The following is a 24,396-nucleotide window of genomic DNA, read 5'->3' as shown; positions in this document are numbered from 1 at the left end:
GAATATCTAAAATGGTTAGTTTGGAATTTAGAGGAAAGGTATTTAAATATTTAAATAGAATAAGGTTAAAGTAAATAATATAGTCAAATTTATTGTTTACGGCTTCAATATGTGTTCCCGACAGGCTCCAGGAGCCTGCTCAACAGGTAAAAATCCTTATGTGTAATGTTTGAATTAAGATGAAAGGTTACTAAATAGAAATAAAAAATATGTACAACAATAAACTTAATCAAGGTATAAAAATCTGGATAAGATCAACCCCTCTGAATTAAATTCTTAAAATGACTCCACTTTCATCTAGACTTTATAATCTGAATCATATCAAAAACGCTTGCCCCATTTTGAGTATCTGTTATATTCAGGGCGACCACTGCATACTATATATACTATTTATACTATATAGGATGAATTTCGATACTATATCATACTATATGACAAAAAATTACTATATATACTATATATTATTACCTTTTTTTGAACAAAATTTACTATATATACTATATAATATTACATTTATATAACAAAAAACGAATATTGTCAGTTTTTCGACAACGCCTCTCAAGGAGCGTTTTGTCTAATTTTCACAGTAGGTTTTCTCCTATTTCTAGCCCCTGCGGGGGGCTTATTATATACTGTGATACGACAAAAATGCATAAAGCTCTACAGTAAGAAAGAGATGAAGAAAATCCTTTAAAATATATTTTTGTTTGTGATTATGATATAAATATCAGTTATTTTCATAGAATTAAATTAAGGGTGAGGGGGGAGTTATGCCACTTTCGCTTACTCTGTGATTATTAGGCTAGGTATTAATGTGAGACTATAGGTTATTTGGGATAATAGTTTACTTTTTGGTAGTAGTTCTCTTATATTTAATAATTTTTTTGATAAGTCTCCAGGTTCAGGTGCTGCAGGCTAAAAGGTGGTTTCTGGACAGGTAGAAAAATTGTTTAAGTTAGAGAATAACTTATTAAACAGAATATGCATCTTTTATGATGTTATTAACTTATCTGAAGAAAAAATTAAAATTGGCCTCCAATTCTTGGTCTTACAGGCCACCAGGTCCACTTTGGACAGGTAAAAATTCAATTTTTTTGTTTGAAGAGTTAGAGGTCAACCTATAAAACAGAATATGCATCTTTTTGGATTTTATTAACATATCTGAAAAAAATTGAAAATTAGCAACGAGGGTCAAGCCCTGCAGGCCTCCAGGTCCCCTCTGGACAGGTAAAAAATCAAATTTCTTATTTTTTGAGGTCAACTTATGAAACAGAATATGTATTTTTTTGGATTATTAACATATCTGAAGAAAATACAATATGAATAGGCCTCCAAGTTCAGGTCCTGCAGGCCTTTAGGTCCACTCTGAACAGGACCAGCAGGTAAACAATAAAATTTCTTAGATGAAGAGTTAGAGGTCTATTTATATAAAAGAATATGCATTTATTTGGATAATATTTAATTAACTTATCGGGATCCAAGATCAGGTTCATTCAGGACAGGTAAAACATTCAAATTTATAATTTGAAAAGTTAGAGGTCAACTTAAAAACAGAATATGCATCTATTTGGATGTTATTAACATATCTGAAGAAAAAATTAAAATCCGCCATCAATTTCAGGTCTTCCCTGGACAGAGTCTACATGGAGGCCTGCAGCACCTGGACCTGGAGGTCAATTGTATTTTTTCTCCAGATATGTAAATAACATCTAAAAAGATGCTTATGGTGTTTTATAAACTTACCTCTAACTCTATAAATAAGAAATTTAAATTTTTACCTGTCCAGAGTCCACCTGGAGGCCTGCAGCATCAAAACCTGGAGGTCGATTGTCATTTTTTCTTTAAACATATAAATAGCATCTATAAAGATGCTTATGTTGTTTAATGAATTAACCTCTAACTCCTTAAATTTAAAATTTTTATTTTATTCGTGTCCAGAGTCCACCTGGAGGCCAAATATATAAATAACATCCAAATATAAGCTCATTTCGTTTACAAATATATACCATTAACTGTTCAATTAAGGGAAGTTTGTTGTTCAACTCTCCATGCAGAGTCTGCTGGACCAGAACTTGGAGGTCGATTTTTTTTCTTCAGTTATGTTAAAAACATCCAAAAAGATGCATATTCTGTTTTATAAGTTGGCCTCTAGCTCTTTAAAAAAGAAATTTGAATTTTTTACCTGTCCACAGAGTGGACCTGGAGGCCTACAGGACCAGAACTTGGAGGCCGATTTTAGATTTCTTCAGATATGTAAATAGCATTCAAAAAGATGCATATTCTGTTTTATAAGTTGGCCTCTAACTCTTCAACTAGACCTGCAGGCCTGTAAGACCAGAACTTGGAGGCCTATTTAAATTTTTTCTTCATTTACGTTAATAACATCCAAAAAAATGCATATTTTGTTTTATAAGTTTATCTCTAACCCTTCAAACAGAAATTTTAATTTTTTTTACTTGTCCAGAAACCACCTTCCAGCTAGCCTGTAGCACCTTAACCTGAGACCTATCCAAAAAATGATTAAATATATGTGAAATACTAACAAAAAGTAAACTTTTATCCTAAATAACCTATAGTCTCACATTAATACCTAGCCTAATAATCACAGAGTAAGCCCCTTATTTGTGAAATTGCTTTGATAACAGCTTTGCTTTGAGTTATTAATGATGATGTATAAGTATATACTATGTATGTTAGTATTACTAAATAATTCTAAGTCCGATACTATATCATACTATATGTGTTCAAAAAAATATACTATATAATATATACTATATGGATTTAAAAAATATACTATAAAAATACTATATTTTTTTTGTTTTGGAGTGGTCGCCCTGTATTACATCTGAGACAGAATTATACTTTAAAAAGCATACCTAAACATTATAAAATAGCTCCTAGAGGTCACCTTGAGCCTGCTTGGAGCACAACTTTCTCTAAATTCAAAAAATACAATTTGTTTAATTTTTCCTATCCAGCAGTCGCTTGGAGGTCACCTAGACCCTGCCTAGAACACATATCTTTAAATAAGAACTTTTAATTTTTACCTGTCTCCAGAGTGGACCTGGAGGCCTGCAGCACCTGAACCTGGAGGCAAATTCTAATTTTTTCAGGAGATATGTCAATAACATCCAAAAAGATGCATATTTGGTTTAATAAGTTTACCTCTAATTCTTCAAAAAAGAAATTTAAATTTTTACCTGTCTCCAGTGTGGACCTGGAGGCCTGCAGCACCTGAACCTGGAGGCCGATTCTAATTTTTTCAGCAGATATGTCAATAACATCCAAAAAGATGCATATTTGGTTTCATAAGTGTACCTCTAAACCATCAAATAAGAAATTTAAATTTTTACCTGTCTCCTGAGTGGACCTGGAGGCCTGCAGCACCTGAACCTGGAGGCCGATTCTAATTTTTCAGGAGATATGTCAATAACATCCAAAAATAAGCATAATTAGTCTAATAAGTGTAACTCTAACTCTTTAAATAAGAAATTTTAATTTTCACCTTTTGAGAGTGGACCTGGAGGCCTGCAACTCTACAAATAAGAAATTTAAATTAAGGTTAGGTTCATTTTTAGGGTTTTTTTGAGCCCCGGGGGGCTACGGGTTGGTGGCAGGGGGCTGACTTGTAAACTAGAAGTTAGTTTATAAGCATAAAAGTTTAAGTTTAAGAAATCATCTCTGTTGGTCAAATGGTTTCTGAGAAAATTAAGGTTAGGTTCATTTTTAGGGTTTTTTGAGTCCCGGAGGGCTAGGGGTTGGCGGCAGGGGGGTGACTTCTAAATCAGAAGTTAGTTTATAAGCATAAAAGCTTAAGTTTAAGAAATCATCTCTGTTGGTCAAATGGTTCCTGAGAAAATTAAGTTTAGGTTCATTTTTAGAGTTTTTTTGAGCGCCGGAGGGCTAGGGGTTGGCGGCAGGGGGGTGACTTCTAAACTAGAAGTTAGTTTATAAGCATAAAAGCTTAAGTTTAAGAAATCATCTCTGTTGGTCAAATGGTTGCTGAGAAAGTTAAGGTTAGGTTCATTTTTAGAGTTTTTTTGAGCCCCGGAGGGCTAGGGGTTGGTGGCAGGGGGCTGACTTCTAAACTAGAAGTTAGTTTATAAGCATAAAAGCTTAAGTTTAAGAAATCATCTCTGTTGGTCAAATGGTTCCTGAGAAAATTAAGGTTAGGTTCATTTTTAAGGTTTTTTTGAGCCCCGGAGGGCTAGGGGTTGGTGGCAGGGGGGTGACTTCTAAATCAGAAGTTAGTTTATAAGCATAAAAGCTTAAGTTAAAAAAATCATCTCTTTTGGTCAAATGGTTCCTGAGAAAATTAAGGTTAGGTTCATTTTTAGGGGGATTTTGAGCCCCGGGGGGCTAGGGGGTGGGGTTATCCAAAAAATGATGAAAAATCCGTGAAGTACTAACCAAAAGTAAACTTTTATCCCAAATAACCTATAGTCTAACTTTAATACCTAGCCCAATAATCACGGAGTAAGCGAAAGTGTCAAAACTTCCCCCCCCCCCCCCTTACTAATGTGATGTAAATGTTTCAGTTATGCTGGAAGTCAACACTTTAAACAAATCAAGGCTTTAACCAAGTAACATAGTGATAAATTAACGAAAAAAGCTATCCCTCTGTGACAAACGGCCTTTTAAAATACTGCTAGAATCCGGAATCCGAATCCGGAATCCGCCAAAAATAAGAATCCGGAATCCGCAAGAATCCGTCATTTTTTTTGACGGATTCCTTCAGAATCCGGAATCCGAATCCGGCCCAAAAATTCGACGGATTCCCATCCCTAGATGTAATGCACTGTGTCACATACAAAATAACAAATCATCAGTTTGATTATGAATATATGTAATCTTTAAAGGGCAAGCATCATGGTGTATTTTACTTTTTATGTTCTTGTTGAAAACTTTTTTTTACCTATTTGGTGGATAGATACATATCTTAACTAACATACTTATCTGTGATTGCAGCTAAAGTCTTTTTTGAATATTTGAAAATATTTTAATTATTAATTTCAAATACCTACCTACTCTTAATACCTATTCTCAGAAAATCTAAATTTTTTTTTTATATTTGAGTTTTAATTTGTTTCTTTTTTAGGAAGAATTTGAAGCTTTATATAATGTATGTCATTTACGTAAGGTTTTATGAATTGAGAGTGATTTTTTTTGATAGATTTTTCATAATTTAACTTTAAAAGACAGGTTGATTATGCAAAAAAAAAGTTATTCTTTAGCATATAACAAGTTTGAAGATTTCTATTAACAGTTTTTTTAATATTTTGAAATTGCATTGCCTTTTATTACTAACTAAATCATTATTTTTTTTAATAGTGCAGTTTCTCTATAATCAAACTACAACAAGCTCACGATTAACAGAGGTTAACGTGATCCTTTGGTACACACAGACACAAAGACATCCTGCTTCTTTTAAAATTAGGATTAGTACAATTGCAATTGCAAATTTCATGAGAATTAATACATTTTTACAGTTTTTTAGATTTTAATTTGTTAAGATATTTCATATTTGTGATCACTTTAATTTGGCAATAGAAATAGGAGAGAAGAACTATAGTGTGAACCCCTTTTTCGTAAATCTGACAAAGGAACTCCTCCAGCTGACAAAAAACTTTAAAAATTTTCGAGTATATAATTTCTAGAAAGCTAACTTTATATTAAGGAATTCAACAATTCATAGCTAACTTATTAAAGAATGTGTAATATGCTTTACACTTTACTAGAAAATAAATTTTAACACGATATAATTTACGTGAGAAAAGCTTTATCTTAAAAAATGCGACTAATTACAGCTGACTCTTTATATGAACAAAATGAACAAAAAATATGCCCTTTCCCTTTCCCATATGTGTACAGTGTATACACAGTACAACGCTAGGTCCTGTTGAAAACGTAACGAACGTACTGTTGTATTGCTATTTGTTGTTATTTTATTTTTATATAATTTATTTCGAGGTAAACATGAAACAAACTATGAATTTATGTATTTTAAATGTTTATAATAGATACGAATTACGAATTAAAGATTATAAATCATGTACATTTGAAGTCCGAGATATTGTTTTTTTGTTTTAATAGAAACTCAAGAAAAAAAGATGATTTTATAACCTTAAATTCATAAAGGGATTTTTATTATTTTACAATGATTGCAATAGATGAAGCATATTTATTATTAATGCACAGATAAAACATAGATGTGAAACAACAATATGAAGGCAGTACTTCATGTGATGGACTTGATTCGAGTAAAAGTTGAAAGAACAGCTCTAATTAACTCTAATAAAAAATCTAGAAAACTTCAGTTTAATTCAACCAATGAGATTTCATGTATGCTCCGATGCGATTCATTTATTGGCTCAATCAGACATTACCTCTCTTTCTTAGTACCTTTATTAATTTGGCTTATCATATTCAGGGGCTGCGATTTGAAATTGCTGAATTGAAATTAAATATTTTGTTGGCGTAGAGGTCGCGTAAAACATTTTTTTTATATAACTGAAGGGGAAGTGGGTAAGAATGGGATTGATAAGGGAAGAGGGTTCTGGGGAAACTTTCACTTAAAATTGTTTGTCTGAATCACTTTCCCTTGTCCCTAATCATATTTAGTTCTACAATAGTTGATTTATTTTTTTTAAAATTATATATGAACAATAACCAAATATAATAATTCTACAATAGGGATTAAAAGGGGGGGGGGGGGTTAATGCAACCATCTCGTAATCAGTGAGCAAATGGCACTTAGAATTCGAATTTTGATCTGGAATTTTGCAGGAGTAATCCTTGGTAGGTCTATTTTCCCTAAATTGAACAAAAAGTTGGAAAAGTAACGGCTAACGGCTGGCGGCTCAGCAGTTTAGCCATTTTTAAAACTAGTTTCAAGGGAAATCATCACGAAACCTATCTCCACATAATACTCTATGCTGCTCCAAAACGTTTTCAAACGGTTCTAGCCGCTAGTTGCTGGTACTAGAAATCTAAAAATGTTTTTTTTGTATCATTTGTTGTTGTTGTTGTTGTAGCCATGATTCTCTGAAGTTAGGACTCAGATGCACATGGAGACTGGAAGTGAGAATCCTTTGGCCAATCTTAGATTGGTAAGCTTCGCGCACAGCTGATTGTATTCTATGTTACATTACAAGCTGACCCGCAATTCTCGTGGAAGCTACTCAATTATTACATCACCCTGGCCTAGAGTTTTGGCAGGTGTTCCATATTAAGCCACCCTAATTAATGGCACTCTCATACGAGGAGCATGGATGAGGGAAAGCATGGTTAGAGCTGCATGATTTGTAGAATCCTAACTTCCTACAAATCTCCCCCCTTACAACCCTAGGGCATCTTAAGGAAGGTTGCGTGATCATAAGCTGACAAATTGCGACAGCATTTGTCAACCAAGTACAAAGTCTATTTGTATCATTTCACATGATTAAAAGCAAAAATATGTTTCAAAAAGTTGATTCCTACATAATTTATGGCAGATTTGCCCTAAAAATAGTAAAAAAAACGCTGATCCGTTAGCCGTGACTTCAACTTTTTGTTCGATTTAGGGAAAATAGACCTACCAAGGATTACTAATGATTGTACAAACCTAGAAAAGTGTCAAAAAGACCTTCCTTTCTTATTCTAACTCAATCCAGATCTCCTATCAATTCTTTCCAAGTACATGATGGAAAGTTGAAATTCATTTTTATGCAAATGTAACTGTTTATGTAACTGATTTTTTTCGTCAAATACACCATTTAAAAATAAAATAAAAGTTTGGTACTTGCTTACATGTGGTAGACTGGAGCACCGAAAACCCCCCCCCCCCCCCCCCCCGCTTAGTTTTGACAAAAATCAAAAATAAGGGGGGGGTAGTTTTTTAATGTCTGGAAAACGGCAAGGAGGCAAAAAGCTCAGCAAGGCAAAGACTTAACCCCCCCCTTAATTTTGAAGAAAATCAAAAATAAGGGGGGGGTAGTTTTTTCACTGTACAACACGCCAGAAAGTTGAGTGAGGTAAATCAAGAAAATCCAGTATACCAGAGGGGAAACCTTATTACAGGGATATTCATGTTTTGGGGCATAATTTCCTTATTTATTGACTTTGGCCAGTAAAAGGTTTTAATTTTGCGCAAAATTAAAACCTTTTACTGGCCAAAGTCAATAAATAAGGAAATTATGCCCCAAAACATGAATATCCCTGTAATAAGGTTTCCCCTCTGGTATACTGAATTTACTTGATTTACCTCACTCAACTTTCTGGCGTGTTGTACAGTGAAAAAACTACCCCCCCCCTTATTTTTGATTTTCTTTAAAATTAAGGGGGGGGGGGTTAAAAACTACCCCCCCCTTATTTTTGATTTTTGTCAAAACTAAGCGGGGGGGGGGGGGGTTTCGGTGCTCCGGTCTTCACATGTAAGCAAGCACCAAAAGTTTTTTTTAGGTTAAAAAAAACTTATGCTAAAAAATACCTAGGCAAAAAGAACATAATTCGAAACCTTTCTGTGTATATTAATAACATGTAAACATAAGATCACAATTAGCAAATACTGTAGGTAAACTAGCATATACTAATATTTAAGTAGAATAATAAGAACAAAGTAACAAGGATGACAACATCCATAAAGCGAAGCACTGAAACGGTAGGACAAACGGACACTAACACATGTATAGTGTCAGAACTGAATAATCAGAATATAAATGTAGAAATGTCGAAGCAAAATTGTAAGTAAAATTGTTGAAAAACTGCTTGATACAGAATAATGTTTATGAACATACTTACATGTTTAGGACTTAATTATAGAGTTGCTTCGCTTATAATATTGTACTTTGTTGTCCCAGGAATCAGTATACCAAAAATCATATCAATCGGATTATTAGATCGCATAAATATTTGTTGTTAAAAAAGTAAAAAATCAACATGTTTAAAATGGACGTACGGACATTCTGGTAATGATTATAGAGTTGCTACGCTTTCTAAATCGTACCTAACTACTACAGGAATCACCATGCAAAGTTTGAAATCAATAGGACAATTCTAACATGCCTAAAGTAACGAAAAAAGCTATCCGTGACGGACGGACGGACCGACCCTAATTATAGAAAAGCTTCGCTTTTAAAAAAATAAGATAACTGTTTAACAGGGTCTTTAATTTATGTTCATTCTGCATTCTGTCTTCATAACAATAAATCTAATTTGATAAATAACTTTTTTTTTATTGTGAAATTACTATAAAGTTAAATAAAAGAAGAGGACAAAAATTTAAAAAGTGTAAAAAAAACTAACACTAACTATTAACATCACTAACACCTCATGATTAAACAAGTAGTATAATAGTACACGGAAAATATTTTAAAAAGAAAACTGATAAAAATATTTTTTTTTATACCTACTCTACAAATGTTAAAAATTTTAATTAGATTTGCGTTATTTTACAACAGTAAAACAACACTGAAAAGTGTTTAAGTTAATATTGTGTTATGTTTATGCTCTTAAAAGTTTTATTTGATATTGGAATTTATAATTTTTTTAATGAAGAAAAAAATTTGATTTTGAATATTATAAAAAACTAGAAAAATAGCTAAATTATACATTTTCTAGTTATACCTAAAGGACATAAGGCAAAAAAGAGAGCAATTAGTGTTAAATACGTTCCAGCAGTTGTACCAAAATTTCGCTAATCTGACCAAGCATTGTTTGCTCGAATCACATCACTAGGAGCAGGGTTTCGGATCCGGATCCGCAAGGATCCGCATATTTTTGAGTCCAAGGATCCGGATCCGGATCCTTGGACTCAAAAAAATGCGGAAAAAAATGGAAAAATCTACCTAAATCTATATAAAATCTCAGACATTCTCTTGATGAGAGCCAATCTTTAAGGTTTAGGTTCAGACTTGAAAATTAAAAGTATTTTTGACTTCGAATTAAAGAATAAATTTTTTTTGAAAAATTTGGTGATTTTATTTTTATTGTCAAGGATCCGGATCCGCACTGACCAAATTTTGAGGATCCGGATCCGCATACAATCAATGCGGATCCGAAACCCTGACTAGGAGGTGTGTATGATAATAATTTTTATTATTTAGGAAGCAGGAGAGGAGGGTCAGGCACATGCTGTTGTACACTACAGGAAAATATTCTGTCAAATTTTTAACTCATTTTCAAACAAATATTATAATAGTTATTTATCGCATCGTATTATAGACAGCATTCCGCGGATACAGGACCCGAGATGCCGAATACATGGGCTAACGAAATTAGTTTTAATAATATGATAGTACATTTTTATATTCGTAGAAAACTGGACATAATACGATACTAGGGTTTTCCAGTGTATGCCTTAGAACCGGTTCTAATCCAGCGGATATTGATTGGTTTTGAATTCATACTGAAAAAAAAATTATTTTCTTAATTAGCTGAAAATAGTAGGTACCTATTAAGTTAATTTTAGATCAATAAAAATGAAATTACTTTTCTTTCATCTGCAGAAATACTTGAAATTTTTTCCTTGTTAGAATATTTCTTATATAAATGTCTTTTATTTTATTAACGGAGAAAATAAATCTTGATTTTTTTGCACTATTTAAAGAGTCGAGGGCATATTTTACTTATTGAAAATTATTAAATTGTTTTTTTTTTTGGGGGGGGGGGTAAATACCCCCTCCTAAATGGTTGGGGTAAATTTTAAATGGGGTGGTGAAATAAAAAATATTTTGTGGGGTGCTTAAGGCACCCCCAAATTCGTTTGGGGGGGGGGGGGTAATCAGTAATAACCTCTTTACCCCCACCCCCCCTTGGACGTCCTTGGGGGGGTGTTATGATAAATCATACTGATCTAAGACAATTTTTCAGTTTTTACCATACAAAATAACAGTTTAATTAGGCTTACGGTGTAACTAGAGGCAAAAATATTTTTCTTATAAAATATCTCTTCTTACCAATCTTTCAGGCATATTTATTAAAGATTAGGTCTTCAATATCTAAAACTTTTTTCTTAAATGATTCAAAATTTGACCTATTGTTTTATATACAGGGAGGATGAAACAATGTATGTGGAAGCCAAGGAAATTATAAAAATCATTCAAATAAGATATAAGATATTTAATTCAGATTAAAGCTTAAACCCAACACTTTAGATACATACCTAGTTTATTACTGTAAAAATTTGGTTTAAAATTCTTAATCCTAAGTAGACCACTGCCATCTAGCTAAACAAGATGTGCAGATTTCATTTTAGGCAACTTGAAAATTAAAATTTGTGCGACCTTAATAAAGCAATTAACAAAAATTACAAGAAAAATTCGTTAAGAATAAATAAATATTGAATATTTAATGAGAAAGATTAAATTCAGATTTTGACCATTTGATCCTAAATTGTAAGGAATAATAAAGAAATGAGATTTTTATTGACACGTGATCATTTCAGACCTCTGAACTTGTTTTAAAGAATTTTTTACTTTCAAATTCTAGAAAGTTTTCTCTTTAAACATGAAAACATGCAAAAAAATTGTTTTTATTGAATATCATTAAAAAAATCTTCCAAAAATTAAGTACAAAGTAAAACAGATACAAAATGTCTGATTTAATGCAGTTTTTTTTTATGGAAAAGTAAGAGTACAAATATCATAATAAGGGTTTGAATATTTAAACAATGTTTGTCCAATTTTCACATATGATAAAATAATCAAATGCTTTGCTTGTATCTAGTTAAAAAAATAAATCTTAAATCAACTGCGGATTAAGCGGTTTTGCATTCCTACAACCACGCCTCCCTAGAAATAGCTTTACAAGTATAAGTTACGTATGTGTATTCCCTCAAGCTATATAGGTAGTAAGACCTGATAATTAAGTGGTCGCTTAATTTCACTTTGTTTATTTCAATTTATTATTTGTTGTACCCAAAAAAACGTGGAATATATTAGTTTATTCGTTAGCTGGTAATGATAATATGAAATGATTTTTAATAAAAATAAACCTACAGGCGGACAGAGTCACCGTGATTTTCAGCACTATTTTTAAGGTAAATAATTTTTTATAGCTTTTTAAACATTTGACAGATAATGCGTTAAAAGAATTCTGTGGAGATCAAGTATTGCGTCTGGGAGGAATGTCTGGACCCATGTTAGGGCCCCTACTCTTTTATCGTTCAAAGTGTTGACCTTCAAGGAAAAAGTTCTTACATTAGGTTGTTCGTAGAAAAATCATAATTTAGGCTGTTATCTACGAACGTTAGACACAAGATAACTTACTAGTAATTTTACTCGTTCTTAATGGAAACCATAGCTGCTCCCCTAGCATCTAGGGGCTCTGTATTCGGAGGACAGGGAGAATAAACAGTACCATGAATATCCACAAAACTATCCCAGGACCCATGTAAAGATCCCCTTAAACGGAGGGAGATCTCAAGCGGTTGAGTATTTCTTCATATATTAAGCAACGTACATAATATACTTTCTCGTATTCATTAGAATTCGGTGGATAGGAACCGGTTCTCATCCATACGAAAAAAACTATGTCTAGCATCGTATTATAAGCCGCTTTCTACGAATATAAAAATGTACAATCATAAGATTAAAACCAGTTTTTTAGCCCCGAAGTACATTCTATATTCCCGGAAATCGGTTTATAATACGATGAAAGAAATAACTATTACCATTTATTTCTTAGGATTTCCATCCTTGTTTTGTTTTTGGTCCCCTTGTGTTTTGTTTCAAATTATTGGCTATGATTACTTTATGTCAAAAAATACGAAGCTGCAACTTTGCAATTTTTTTTGTGTAGATTTCCTAACTTTGTTAGTGCACAACTTTTTAACCCCCATTAGTTTATTTTCGTGTGTTTAGTCCCCAGGGTAAAACTTAAACCTATTATATTCTGTAGAAAGCCGGGGGGGGGGGTGTTGAAATAAAGTTTTCTGAAAACATCATCGGACTCGTTTGCAGAAAAAATTAAAAATCTGAACAACAAAAAAACACTAAATATTGAGAAATATTTGAAAAATCATCAAAAAGCTACTAATACTCTCACCTACAGACACAAAAATTCCTTAGAATGATGGGAAATTTAATTTTAATTAGGGGGGGGGGGTTAATTTTTTTAAAGCAGGGGAAAGATGAATCTTGTTGAGAATATTCGTCCCTGGTTCTGTTATTGGCATAACAGACAAGAACCAATCAAGTTAGTAAATATTAGAATTGGGCCGGATATCCGGTCATTTTCTATATCCGGCCGGATATTAAAACTATCCAGTTACATGATATCCGGCTGATTTTTGGCGCCGGATATCCGGTTATCCGGCCGGATATCCGGTAATTTGCCGGATATAGAACGTTGACAGGATATCCGGCCGGAACCGGATATCCGGCATAAGAAATTAGCCGGGCATCCTGTATCCGGCCAAACCCTAGTAAATATTACCTACGCTGATTATTGATACAAATATTGCAAAATATTTAAATGTTAAGAAAGAGGTGTTTTATTTATTCCACTAATAAAATAAAGATATTGCTCTTTATTTTTATCTTTAGATTTTACAGGGATGGATATTTTATTAAGAAAAATATAAACATTTAATTTAATTTGAAGAAATGTGTTTAAGCTTTTATCTCAAAGAGATTTTTAGTTTATTTTAACTATTTAATATTTTAATCGTTTATCCCTTTATTTCAAAGATAAAATGGTGCATGGTTTGTACTTGAAGTATTTTGTTATTAAAAAGATTAGGTAGTAAACAGTTCTTTATAAAATTAATTTATACTAGCATCATACCCTCAAAGGGTAAACATGTGAATACATGTATTCCCCTGGTTTGTACTGAGTGTGTAAACAATTGTCAGTAATTAGCTTTCTGAGCGAAATTAAGATGACATTGTTGTGTGAATATGAAAACTAAACTGACCTCTACCACCATCAAGAAGATTTAATCCTGGTTCATGTGGTTTTTATGCATTATTATATTACTAAATAATAAATAAATTAGTAAGTTTATATAATGCATCAAAAGAATATAACATGTTCTTAGAGTAAAAACCTAATTAATAACTCTACATACAAAGATGTCACCTGATCCTCTGTACCCCACCCCACCCCCCTCTTCCGCTGCTAATTATCCCACCCAGGTCTCCTACAGATGTCAACAACAATCTACCATGTCAACTTTCATATTTATATTCATCTACTCAAGTGAAAAAGGTAAACTTTTGGGGTCCCAGAATCTCCCCAATTGCTCTTTCCTTTTTATGCTAACTCTCCATTTGTTTTATACATTTGGATTCTGAAGGCTTTGTAGCAGGGCCTTTTTCATGCAATTGTATGAAGCTTTATAAATCTGCTACAAGATTCTTGCAGCTGACTGGCGGCTGCCTTAAAAAATGAAGTTTCATCATTTTTTAAGTCCTCAACAATCCACAGAGACCTTGGACTGTGGCCCTCCAACACCCAACATTCTTCATCCTCCCCCTGCTTACTATCTACTTATCAACTCATTAAAGCTTGCTTACAATAATATCATACAGTGAAAAGTGAGAAAAATAAACCACTAAACAAGCTACCCAACTATCTAACAAATGAACGTGCTTATAACTAAATACCGATGTAACAAGCTATGTAATATTATCTTTAACTATTAACCCATTAGTGCAGAACCGGGTTTTAAAACCCGGTGCCAGAAAATGTAAAAAAAACCGGTTTCCGGCTTCATAATTGCATCATTCTCAGTATGAATCCCCCCTCTACTACCCTGGCTTTCATTTCCCCCTGGAGCAGGCAGTTTTGCTTACTTCCGTTTGCCGGTATAGATCAACAAAGTTTGAAAATCATGACAATTCAAAATGCCCCATCTAACTTTTTTGTTTTTATAGTAAAGTCGCTGATTTTTTTCGTTAAATCTAAAGTTTATTGACAAGTACATCTATTTGTGAATTCGTTTTATTTAAATTATTATTTTTTATATGATTTTTTTATCGTTTTTTTACGCCCTATATAGGCCCGGTTTGGCATTTCCATTTTGAGTCTGAAATTTTTATTACCCGGTTTCACTAATAGATCTTTTTTGACAACAACAACAAAACAGGGTTTTTTTACCCGAAATCGCCGGCTAAACACGAAATTTGAAATAAATCGCTTCGTATTATACTTGTAGCTCTTTAGATTACATGAGGTTGTGTAGTTTTCAATTACGGATCGTATCAAAGTTCTAAAAAGTGTTCATCTCACTTTTGGCGTTCAAAAATTACATTTTTCGATTTTTGGTCAAAATAACCGGGTTTATACAGGTCAACCGGGTTTTAAAACTGGGGGAAAGCACCAAAAACGGGTGTTAATGCCTGGTTGGTATTTATGGCCAAGCCGAACCGGGTTTTTTTGCAACTTTCCTGTGCACGCCACTAGAGCAAAACAAAAAAATACGAATTCCGTTTTGACCATTATAAAGCTTCCCTGAAACTTACAGCTCGATCGGCCCATAAAAGTGGCGCTCGGCACTAATGGGTTAATAATGTATTAATTTAAAATGTACTAACATAACCTAAACACTAACATATTAACAAACAATAATCATAACCTTTTTACTTTGTATATTGTTTCATTTAATGAAATAAATATTCTAAATGTTGTTGTTGTTGTATTGGCTGTTCTTTGTCCGTTTCCGGTCCAGGTTGTCATCAGAAGGATGGTGGTGGGGGGGGGGGGCTTATGGTGGGGGCTCTGGAGGTGGGCGGAGGAGGGGAGGAAGACTAGTGAAACTTGGATGGGTGGAGAGGAAGGCAGCTACATGGGAGGGATTTTGCCAAAGGTCCATAGGAGTGAGATTTGTGGGATTATTTGGGCAGGAAAAGAGATGTTGGACAGTTTCTGGGGTGGGATTGGCGGGACAGGATGGGCAGTTGGGGGTAAGAGAAGCGTTGATGGAATGGAGGTAGCTTTGGAGTTTAGGACAATAGTTGGATCTTAATTGGGAGAGGATGGTTCTGTAGTGCCTGGGAAGTTGGGTCTCGGAAGGGTTGATGTCAGGGGGGGCGTGGTTGAGGACAGGATTTGGGGGGTAAGAATTTATGGCTTGGGTAACAGCAGAGGTGTGGAGTCTGGAGATTGTGGATTTGTAGTTTGTAGGAAGGAGGGTGTTGTCGGGTGAAAGAAAAGGTTGTAGGGTAGGAAGGAACATGGATTGAAGGGTGGATTTTTTGGATCTAGGGCCAGGGGGGGTTGTGACATTGTGGAAGGATGGATGGGAGGGACGGAGGGAGGAGGCCAGGTACTGGGAACATAAAAGGGAAAGGTGGTTCCGTACTGGTAGGATTTTGGTTTCTTGGTGAAGGTGGCTGATAGGAGATTTTTTAGTGGAACCAGTACAGATGCGGAGGGCTTGGTTTTGGAGGACTTGGAGTTTGTCAATGTTGTTTTTGGAGGTGTTAGGGAACTAAACAGGACAGGCATAGGTGGTGATGGGGCGGAGGAGGGTGTTGTAGGTGGTGAGGAGGGTCTCCTTCTGGTGGCCCCATTTGGTGCCAGCCAGACATTTGAGGATTCTAAGGCGGGAGGAAATTTTTGAGGAAATGGTGGAGACATGGGAACTGAAATTGAAAAAGGTGTCAAAGGTAACTCCAAGGATTTTAGGGGTTTTCTCAAGGGGAAGGGTGGAGCCATTAATTTGGACTTGAGGATGGAGGTTGGATTGGTGTTTGCGGTCGGGAGTAAAGAGGGTGACAGTGGATTTGTTGGGGGCGATGGAGAGGCCGTTGGAGGAGGCCCAGTCAGCGATTGAGGAGAGGTGGGAGTTGATGGATTCAACTGACTGGGGGATGTCAGGAGAGGAGTGAAAGGAGTTAAGGTCGTCAGCATAGGAGGAGGTGAGGGCAGGGGGAATGTGGGGGGCATCTGCTATGTAGAAGTTGAAGAGGACAGGGGAGATAACAGAGCCTTGGGGGACACCAGTGTGGACGATTTTGGGAGAGGCATCGGTGTTTTGGTAGGAACAGAAAGCCATCCTGCCACGCAAGTAGCAGGACAGCCATCTGATGATGTTAGGATGAAGGTTGGAGGAGGAGATTTTTTGGAGAAGGAGGTGGATGGGGATGTAGTCAAATGCTTTGGAAAGGTCGATGGAGGCAACAGTTGTGCGGCTGGGAGGGAGGTTTTGATTGAAGCCATTGGCAATGGTGGTGGAAAGGTTGAGAAGGGAGGAGGTGGTGGAGTGGAGGGGTTTAAATCCGTGTTGTGAGGGGTGGGTGGTAAGGGATTGTTTTAGGTAGGGAAGGAGTAGGCGTTCAAGGACTTTTGCAGCAGGACAGAGGAGGGAGATTGGGCGGTAGGAGGTGGAGAGGTCAGGGGGTTTACCAGGTTTGAGGAGGGCAATGATTTTGGATAGTTTCCAAATGGCAGGGATGTTAGCAGCGGAGATGGAGAGGTTGAAAAGTTTAGTGAGGTAGGAAATGCCATTTGAACCAAGGTGTTTGAGGTGAAGGATGTTAAGGTTGTCAGGGCCAAGTGCAGAGGAATTGGAGGAATTTTTAATTGCTTCAAGGACAAGGGCAGGGGTGAAAGGTTGGAAGTCTCTGTTAAGGTGGTTACGGCGGCGAATTTTGCGGATGATTTTTCTGGAGAAAGGGTTTGAAGTGTGGCGGGAGACAGAGGTGAATTGACTGGTGAAGGATTCAGCAATGTGGAGGTGGGAGGTGTGGACTTTGTTGTTGTTGAAGGAAATGGGTTGGTTGGAGGGAGGGGAGTTGTTTTAGCCGGAAAGGGATTTGAGGAGGGACCAGAATTTGGAAGGGTTTGTTCTATGGTTGGATTTAGAAAGGGTTTCTTGCCATTTTTTGTTGGAATGTTGGTTAACTATTGAGGAGATTTGGTCATTAAGGATTTGGATTTGAGGATCATGGGGGTTGGTTTCTCTTAAGGAGTCTCTTTGCTGGATGAGGGGTTTAGCAGACTGAGGGAGGGAGAATTCTAAATGTCAATAGGATATATCAGTTCTAGGGAGTAATTTGTATAATTTCTTTTTAAAGAGCCATAAAAGTAATATTAAGACACTTGATACTGGTTGTATAATAGGATATGTAAGTTGGAAGGAATTTTAATGTTAGAGAGATTTGAAATCTGCATTAAATTTTAAGGATTTTTTATAAAATTCGTTTTTTGTATAATTCTTTATTTAAAAGCGGAAATACAATTTAATTAAGTTAATTAATTTTGACCAATAGGATAGTTGGATTAGAAACTACCTGCACTCTAATTGGGTGAATGATGTACGAGACTTAAGCTTCTCCAATCAGAGCGCAGATAGTTTTCAATCCACCAATCACAGATGTCAAAATTAATTAACTTAAATTGTATTTCCTCTTTTAGATAAAGAATTATACAAAAAACGAATTTTATAAAAAATCCTTAAAATTTGATGCAGTTTTCAAATCTCCCCCTAACATTAAATTTCCTTCCAACTTACATATCCTATTATACAACCAGTATCAAGTGTCTTACTCTTAATATTACTTTTATGGCTCTTTAAAAAGAAATTATACAAATTACTCCCTAGAACTGTAATAATGTGCTTAAAAATAACATCTATAATAGAAGTACATTCCTAACAGTTGAAAGTTTAGACTAGTTTATTATCTCATAATATTATAGACAACTGTCAGCTGTTATTAAAATGATAAATCATAAGAATAAAAACAGGGTTTTTTAGCCCCGAGGGACCAAAGGAGTGACAAACGTCGGAGTGGACAAACGCAGGAGTGTCTAAAAATATTAAGCTTATTACGTATTTCTATACATGGTAGGTTAGGTTAAGACATGAATATACAAATAAGCCCCCTGCAGGGGTTAGGTATTTAAAAGCCTATAAGATGATTTAAGATTGGTTTGGTTAAGTTTCGTTTTCACCAAGACATTTGTACACTCCGACCTTTGTCACTCCTACCTTTTTTTTTAACAGCGAAGTCACTCTATATTTGTATTTTAGGATGCTGATGATATTATCCTTGGCAAAGTGTTTATGCAAGAATTCAAGGAGGGAAGAAAAGCAAGTGCTACCGCGCCCCAAGTTCTTTTCTCCAATAAGGTGAGATATATAGGTCCTATTCGCGAGTAAGAAAAGCATTCAATACAATCCTCAGGAATGCGTTATAACTAAAGACTTTAAACATATTGTAAAATAAGTGGCAATACTTTTTTAGCTCATAATTAAGCATAATTAGTTATTTTATACAATTAAGAATTTAAGACAAAGAACGTATACTCAAGCGGGTGAAATTGGCTCACTAACACCTCCTCATTGCACGCCCATTGATGCACCTTAAAGTTTTACAGTACACAACAATTTTCTTATTTTCTATAAAGTAAAAACAATTGCCTTTTCTATTAATATTCATAGAAAATTACATTTTTAACGAGCTGCTAATGCCCAGTTAAGATGATATCTTAATAATTCTCTTTGAACAAGCTTATTTAATTTTCCTTATTCTATGCAGTTAATTTAAATTATGTTCAAAAATTTATTATAATTTCCAGTAGGTAGGTATGGCTCCGCTGTATTAAGTTTAAATGTAACTTATCAAATATTTTTTGTCTCCATGTCCGTTGGGAACCATTGTATAACAAATATCTACCTACCTATAATAGAGCGTTACCTTTTAAAAATGGAATTAATTAGTCTCATAGTATTTACTAGCTCATTACATTTTTTTAAACAAATATTTTCAAAACTAGAGAGGAAGCACTTAAAAAGCATGATTACGAGTCATCGTGCCCCTCCCCCCCCCCCCCCCCCAAGAAAAAAATCATGGAGTATTGCGCCAAAGCATAATTTTAAAGTTAATGTAAATTTAGGAGCCCCCATTTGGATTGAAAGACACCGATGCCAGAAAAGGAGAAGGAGTCGGTTACATCACCTTTGTCCTCTTCCCAAGACATACGAATAGGTAATTATACAGAGAATATGCACTCACAGTCAATCATTACTATGATTTTTTAGTTCCAAAGTCTTTTAATAACGTTTGCTTATTCGTTGGCTTGACAACCTTTGGGACTTATTGAATTTTGATTGGTTTCTTTATTACTTCCAAACGTTTCATCCACAAAATATAACTTGAAGAAGGGGTAATTTTGTGTATCATCATTTGGGATGTACATCAATTTATTGGCCATTCTCTTATCCCTTTAGATCCCTGATTTTTCAATAACTTCATATTGTTACAGGGAGAAAAGAGACAACACAATAGACTTGATCCATCTGTTTAGAAATTATCTCCACTACCATCTGAAATGTAGCAAGGCCTACATCCACTCAAGGTAAGATTAAGATGGCTTCGAAACCGATTAATATCCGCAGGATTAGAACCGGTTCTTAGCCATACTGAAAAATTATATATAGCCTCGTATCACAGATAATTTTCCACGAATACTAAAATAAAGATCATAAAATTAATACCTGATTTATCAGCCGTGCCTTCGGCCCCTCGGGCTAACAAAACTGGTTTTAATCTTAAAATTTTTCTTTTTAATATCCACGGAAAGCTGTCTATAATACGATGCAATAAATAACTATTAAATCTTTTTTGTTGGTATTGCTTTAAATCAATTTATTGTTGAAAGCAATATTCTTAAATAACAGTACCCAACCCAAGGTTCTTTTTAACCGCTGAACCAATCTGTTCTTTACAAAATGCCTCTATGGGTGCAGCCGCTAGTATTAACATTATATGGTGGACATAAAGTATTTTCCCTTAAAAAAAAACTATTAATAGATGAAAAGGCTACCTAGAAGTGATATTACATAATTTGTTAAGAAACACTCAAATTAAAGAAAGTAAAAATTACATTCTTTCCAAAGAAATCAATTAAGAAATCTGTTTTGATTTTTATGAAATTATCCAGGGATTCCAAGGGATAATGAAATAGGAAGATAATTGTTATTTAATTCTTGATGTGTATGTCCAATCCCACTCTTCAGATGCAGCTTTAGGGTTCAATAATTTATCGTCATTAGTCCCATATATCTTCTAAAATCTCGGCTTAAAATCCTTTGATTATGGATATGTGCAGTAATTGATTTATTATTACTTGGATCTTACACCAGATTATTAAAGTGAAACTTGTAGCTGACTAAAATAAATATCCCCCATTCCCATTTTCTTTATCCCCTCCTACTGGATGAACGAACTGACCAACAATGATATCCACGTTAGCAACCTAAATTGACGACAATGTTTCCACTGTCATATCCATTTGTAGAGTTCGTTTTTTGGTCTTTTAGTCCCTTTTAAGTGAGATATTGCTGCTCTTCTTAAGAACATAATTCTAATCATAATAGAAATAAATGAAGGATATTAAAATTCATTCTTTATTTTGTTGCAATAATTTTCAAACAAATGTTTATCATCACATTAAATATTTGAGAACTTACAAAAACATTTACAAAACTTTTAACTAGAATTATGAAATTTTTTGCATTTAATCCAAAAAATTGTAATAAAATATTTTAGAATTTTACAAAACTATTTGAGTGAAGGACTAAACATTATTTAATGTTTATGAAGTATTCATACTTTATAATTGATTTTAATCATCTTTGCTCATGTTTGATTTGTGTTGTTTGATTCCCAATCTCTTGCATCTAAAAAGAAATAAAAATAGATAAAGCACTTTTTTTGCTAAAGAATGACAATTAAAGTTTAAAATTGGAGTGTGGTTAACTTACAGAAAGAAGGGGGACAATGGGCTGTTTAGACACTAGTCCCCAATGTTTTATAATAATGTTCTCTTACGGCTTTAAAACTTGGGAGACTTCTACTAAATTTTGATTGATTTGTTTATTGTCCAAACGTTTTAACCACCAAGTTCAATCTATAGAGGGGGTTATTTTGTGTGTCATCATTGGGGATGTAAATCAATTTATCGGTCATTGTCTTATCCCATTGGATCCCAGAATAGCCAGTTAAACTTCCATTTATTGAAATAAAAATTTGAACTCACCTTAGTTTGTACATATGCCACATTTGAGTGTAGAGAAGGGGAAAGAAACCAAATAGCAGATAAGCTCGGATCATGTTGGGGAAGTAGAAGGATAGGTTATACCTAAACAAAATAACCAGTTTTCATTGTTCTTAGCTGTTATTTGATGTATTTTCATTTAAGAAATTTGAAATATTTTACTTACACGAACTTTATTGCTCAATAGCTAGAAAAATAGCTTAAAACTATTGAATATAAAAATTAAATAGCCTTAAATCTTCCCGGCTTACCTAAAATAGAGAACCCAATCACTTTAGTAGTTATTCAGATCTTTAGCTTCAGACAAAAAAAAATACCATACTACTTTATAAAATAGGATTAACTTACTGATTTGGAAGTAGCACAGAGAATTTTTCAGTTTCTTCAAAGTAAGGAATATTTCTGAGAGCAATCACTCCTTCGCAGATAAACCCAAGTGGATACAGTGGCACCCAAATTGTATATCTAAACATACATTTTTATTATATTTTTATACTTTATATTCTATTTTTTGCTTCTCCGATGTCCGAACTAACCTAACCGTAACCAAATACAGAGTGACCACTCAAAATTTACAAATATATAGTACATTTATAGTACATAAAAATTTTCATATAGTACCATATAGTACACAAAATTTAAACTAATATAGTACCATATAGTACCAAAATTTTAACTAATTATGTAGTAATACCATATAGTACCAAATATTAATAAATAGTACCTATATATCTTATTAAATAAAGTAGTAAGGGTTTTATGTCTGAAGCTTAAGATCTCATTAACTTCTGAACAATTGGGTTAGCAATTTTAGGTAAGCTTCACTGAGGTCGTATGTAGGTTTTGGGCTATTTAATTTTCAGAATTATGTCCTGGGATGTCCTAGAATCTAGGTACTCAGCTGCTAGTCTATAATACAAAGAAGCTTGATGTCTGCCCGTCTAAAGATTAAGAATTTTGTAACTGCTGAACTGAATGGGCACTACTCTCCAGGGAATATACATACTGGTCATATAGTGGTTTTAAGCAATTTTTGTGGGGTTGGTAAATCCTAACCCCCTCAAAAAAGAAAAAGAAAATGATATCCCCCACTAAATTTTTTCTTGTAAGTAAAAAGTAATTGCTGAACCAATTGGGCTCTACTCTTCAGAGAATATTTGTACTGTTCATGTGGTGGTGTTAAGCACAGTGTGGGGCGAAGCCGCAGAGAAAAAAACACAAATAAAGGGGATAGGAAATCCCCCTTAACCCCCCCCCCCCCCAACAAAAAAAAAGAAATTTCACCCAAAAAATGGGGTATTCCTAGTAATTTTAAACAAAAATAGTTTTCCTTAAAACTGAGGACTTTTTTTAATGAAATAATAAGGTTTTTGTGAAATGATGAGGGAGCATTAAACAATTTTTTTAATTGGTGGAAGAACCGAACACTAGAAGACTTTTTTCAAATAAGTCCTAAAAATGGACATTTATTGCGTAATTAAAGGGACTGTGAACGAGAAAATTTCTCATCAGATTATCAAAGTATGTCCAAGATTGGGGAAAATTTTTTGGACTATATAAATGTGCGGTTACTTGTCTTTTTTTCCCTTCTATAGCTAACACTAAACTTTTGACATAGTTCTCTATTTTTCACAACAGTTAAGCTGACTTTTAATACAATCCTTGCTTTAAACCAATGTATAGTTACTTAGAAATTGATAAAATAAGCAATAATTTTTATTGAATACCAAATACAATAACAAAGCTAGAAACAGGTTTTTTTTATTAGTATCCAAGTAACTTTAGATGGCTCACCTTTAATTAAAAATTTGTAAATAATAAAGGTGCAATATTTATTTATAAACAGTCTGATAAAAGTGTAAACTAATTCTACAAAGTGGGTTATTTATTGTCCAACACAATAAAAAAGGATATTATTATTTTAAATAACCTCTGAGTTTCAACCCTTTGTTGACAGTGAGTGTTAATAGGACGTTTTTGGTTGATCAGTGTAGTGAAATGTGCTTAGAAAATGTTAAGATTTGATAATCAGATAAGAAATTTTTATGTCCACACTCCCTTTAAAGATGTCGCACATAAAGGTATTACTTAAAGGGGGGGGGGGGCGAAAGTGACACTTTTTGAAACCAAAACTAAAAGTCAAAGGAACTCAACTAAAAAAAGAGTTACAGGTCTGACATTTTGCATGGCAGTTGCTTTATAGGGGTACAATATGGAACTGTGAAGAAACGGCGTCGCAACCGCCGAGAAAAGGCAAAAAAAATTCGGCGGGAAACGGCGGTTTTCGGCGGTTGCGCCGCCGTTTCTTCACAGTTCCATATTTTACCCCTATAAAGCAACTGCCATGCAAAATCTCAGACCTGTAACTCTTTTTTTAGTTGAGTTCCTTTGTTGACTTTTAGTTTTGGTTTC

The 24,396-nt window shown here is 34.2% G+C and overlaps 2 protein-coding genes across 8 annotated transcripts in view; one reads left to right on the top strand and one right to left on the bottom strand.

Annotated features, from left to right (window-relative positions):
• The window catches only part of Arpc2 (Actin-related protein 2/3 complex, subunit 2), a 50,450-nt gene that overhangs the window by 8,977 nt on the left and 17,077 nt on the right, over positions 1-24,396 (top strand). For all 7 annotated transcript variants that reach the window (XR_013885022.1, XR_013885020.1, XR_013885019.1 and 4 more), the window contains exons 7-12: positions 10,083-10,127; positions 11,031-11,061; positions 11,979-12,016; positions 18,956-19,054; positions 19,822-19,913; positions 20,191-20,283. Coding sequence is in view for 1 of the 7 variants with exons in the window: in XM_080180439.1 (XP_080036565.1) it covers positions 10,083-10,127; positions 11,031-11,061; positions 11,979-12,016; positions 18,956-19,054; positions 19,822-19,913; positions 20,191-20,283 (398 nt within the window). In the remaining 6 variants the exon portion in view is untranslated. The remainder of the gene's footprint in view (positions 1-10,082; positions 10,128-11,030; positions 11,062-11,978; positions 12,017-18,955; positions 19,055-19,821; positions 19,914-20,190; positions 20,284-24,396) is intronic.
• Positions 21,321-24,396, bottom strand: part of Hacd2 (3-hydroxyacyl-CoA dehydratase 2) — a 148,118-nt gene continuing 145,042 nt past the window's right edge. The window contains exons 13-15 of the mRNA XM_080180437.1: positions 22,333-22,449; positions 21,967-22,068; positions 21,321-21,607 (exon numbers count right to left, since the gene is read on the bottom strand). Coding sequence (XP_080036563.1) covers positions 21,553-21,607; positions 21,967-22,068; positions 22,333-22,449 — 274 coding nt within the window. The 3' untranslated portion in view covers positions 21,321-21,552. The remainder of the gene's footprint in view (positions 21,608-21,966; positions 22,069-22,332; positions 22,450-24,396) is intronic.

This window comes from Acartia tonsa, chromosome 12 (genome assembly GCF_053477335.1).
Source record: "Acartia tonsa isolate MP-2025a chromosome 12, ASM5347733v1, whole genome shotgun sequence".
NCBI classification, from domain to species: Eukaryota; Metazoa; Arthropoda; class Copepoda; order Calanoida; family Acartiidae; genus Acartia; species Acartia tonsa.
Note: the sequence above shows the minus strand (reverse complement) of the source record. Positions and strands in the feature narration are given on the sequence as shown.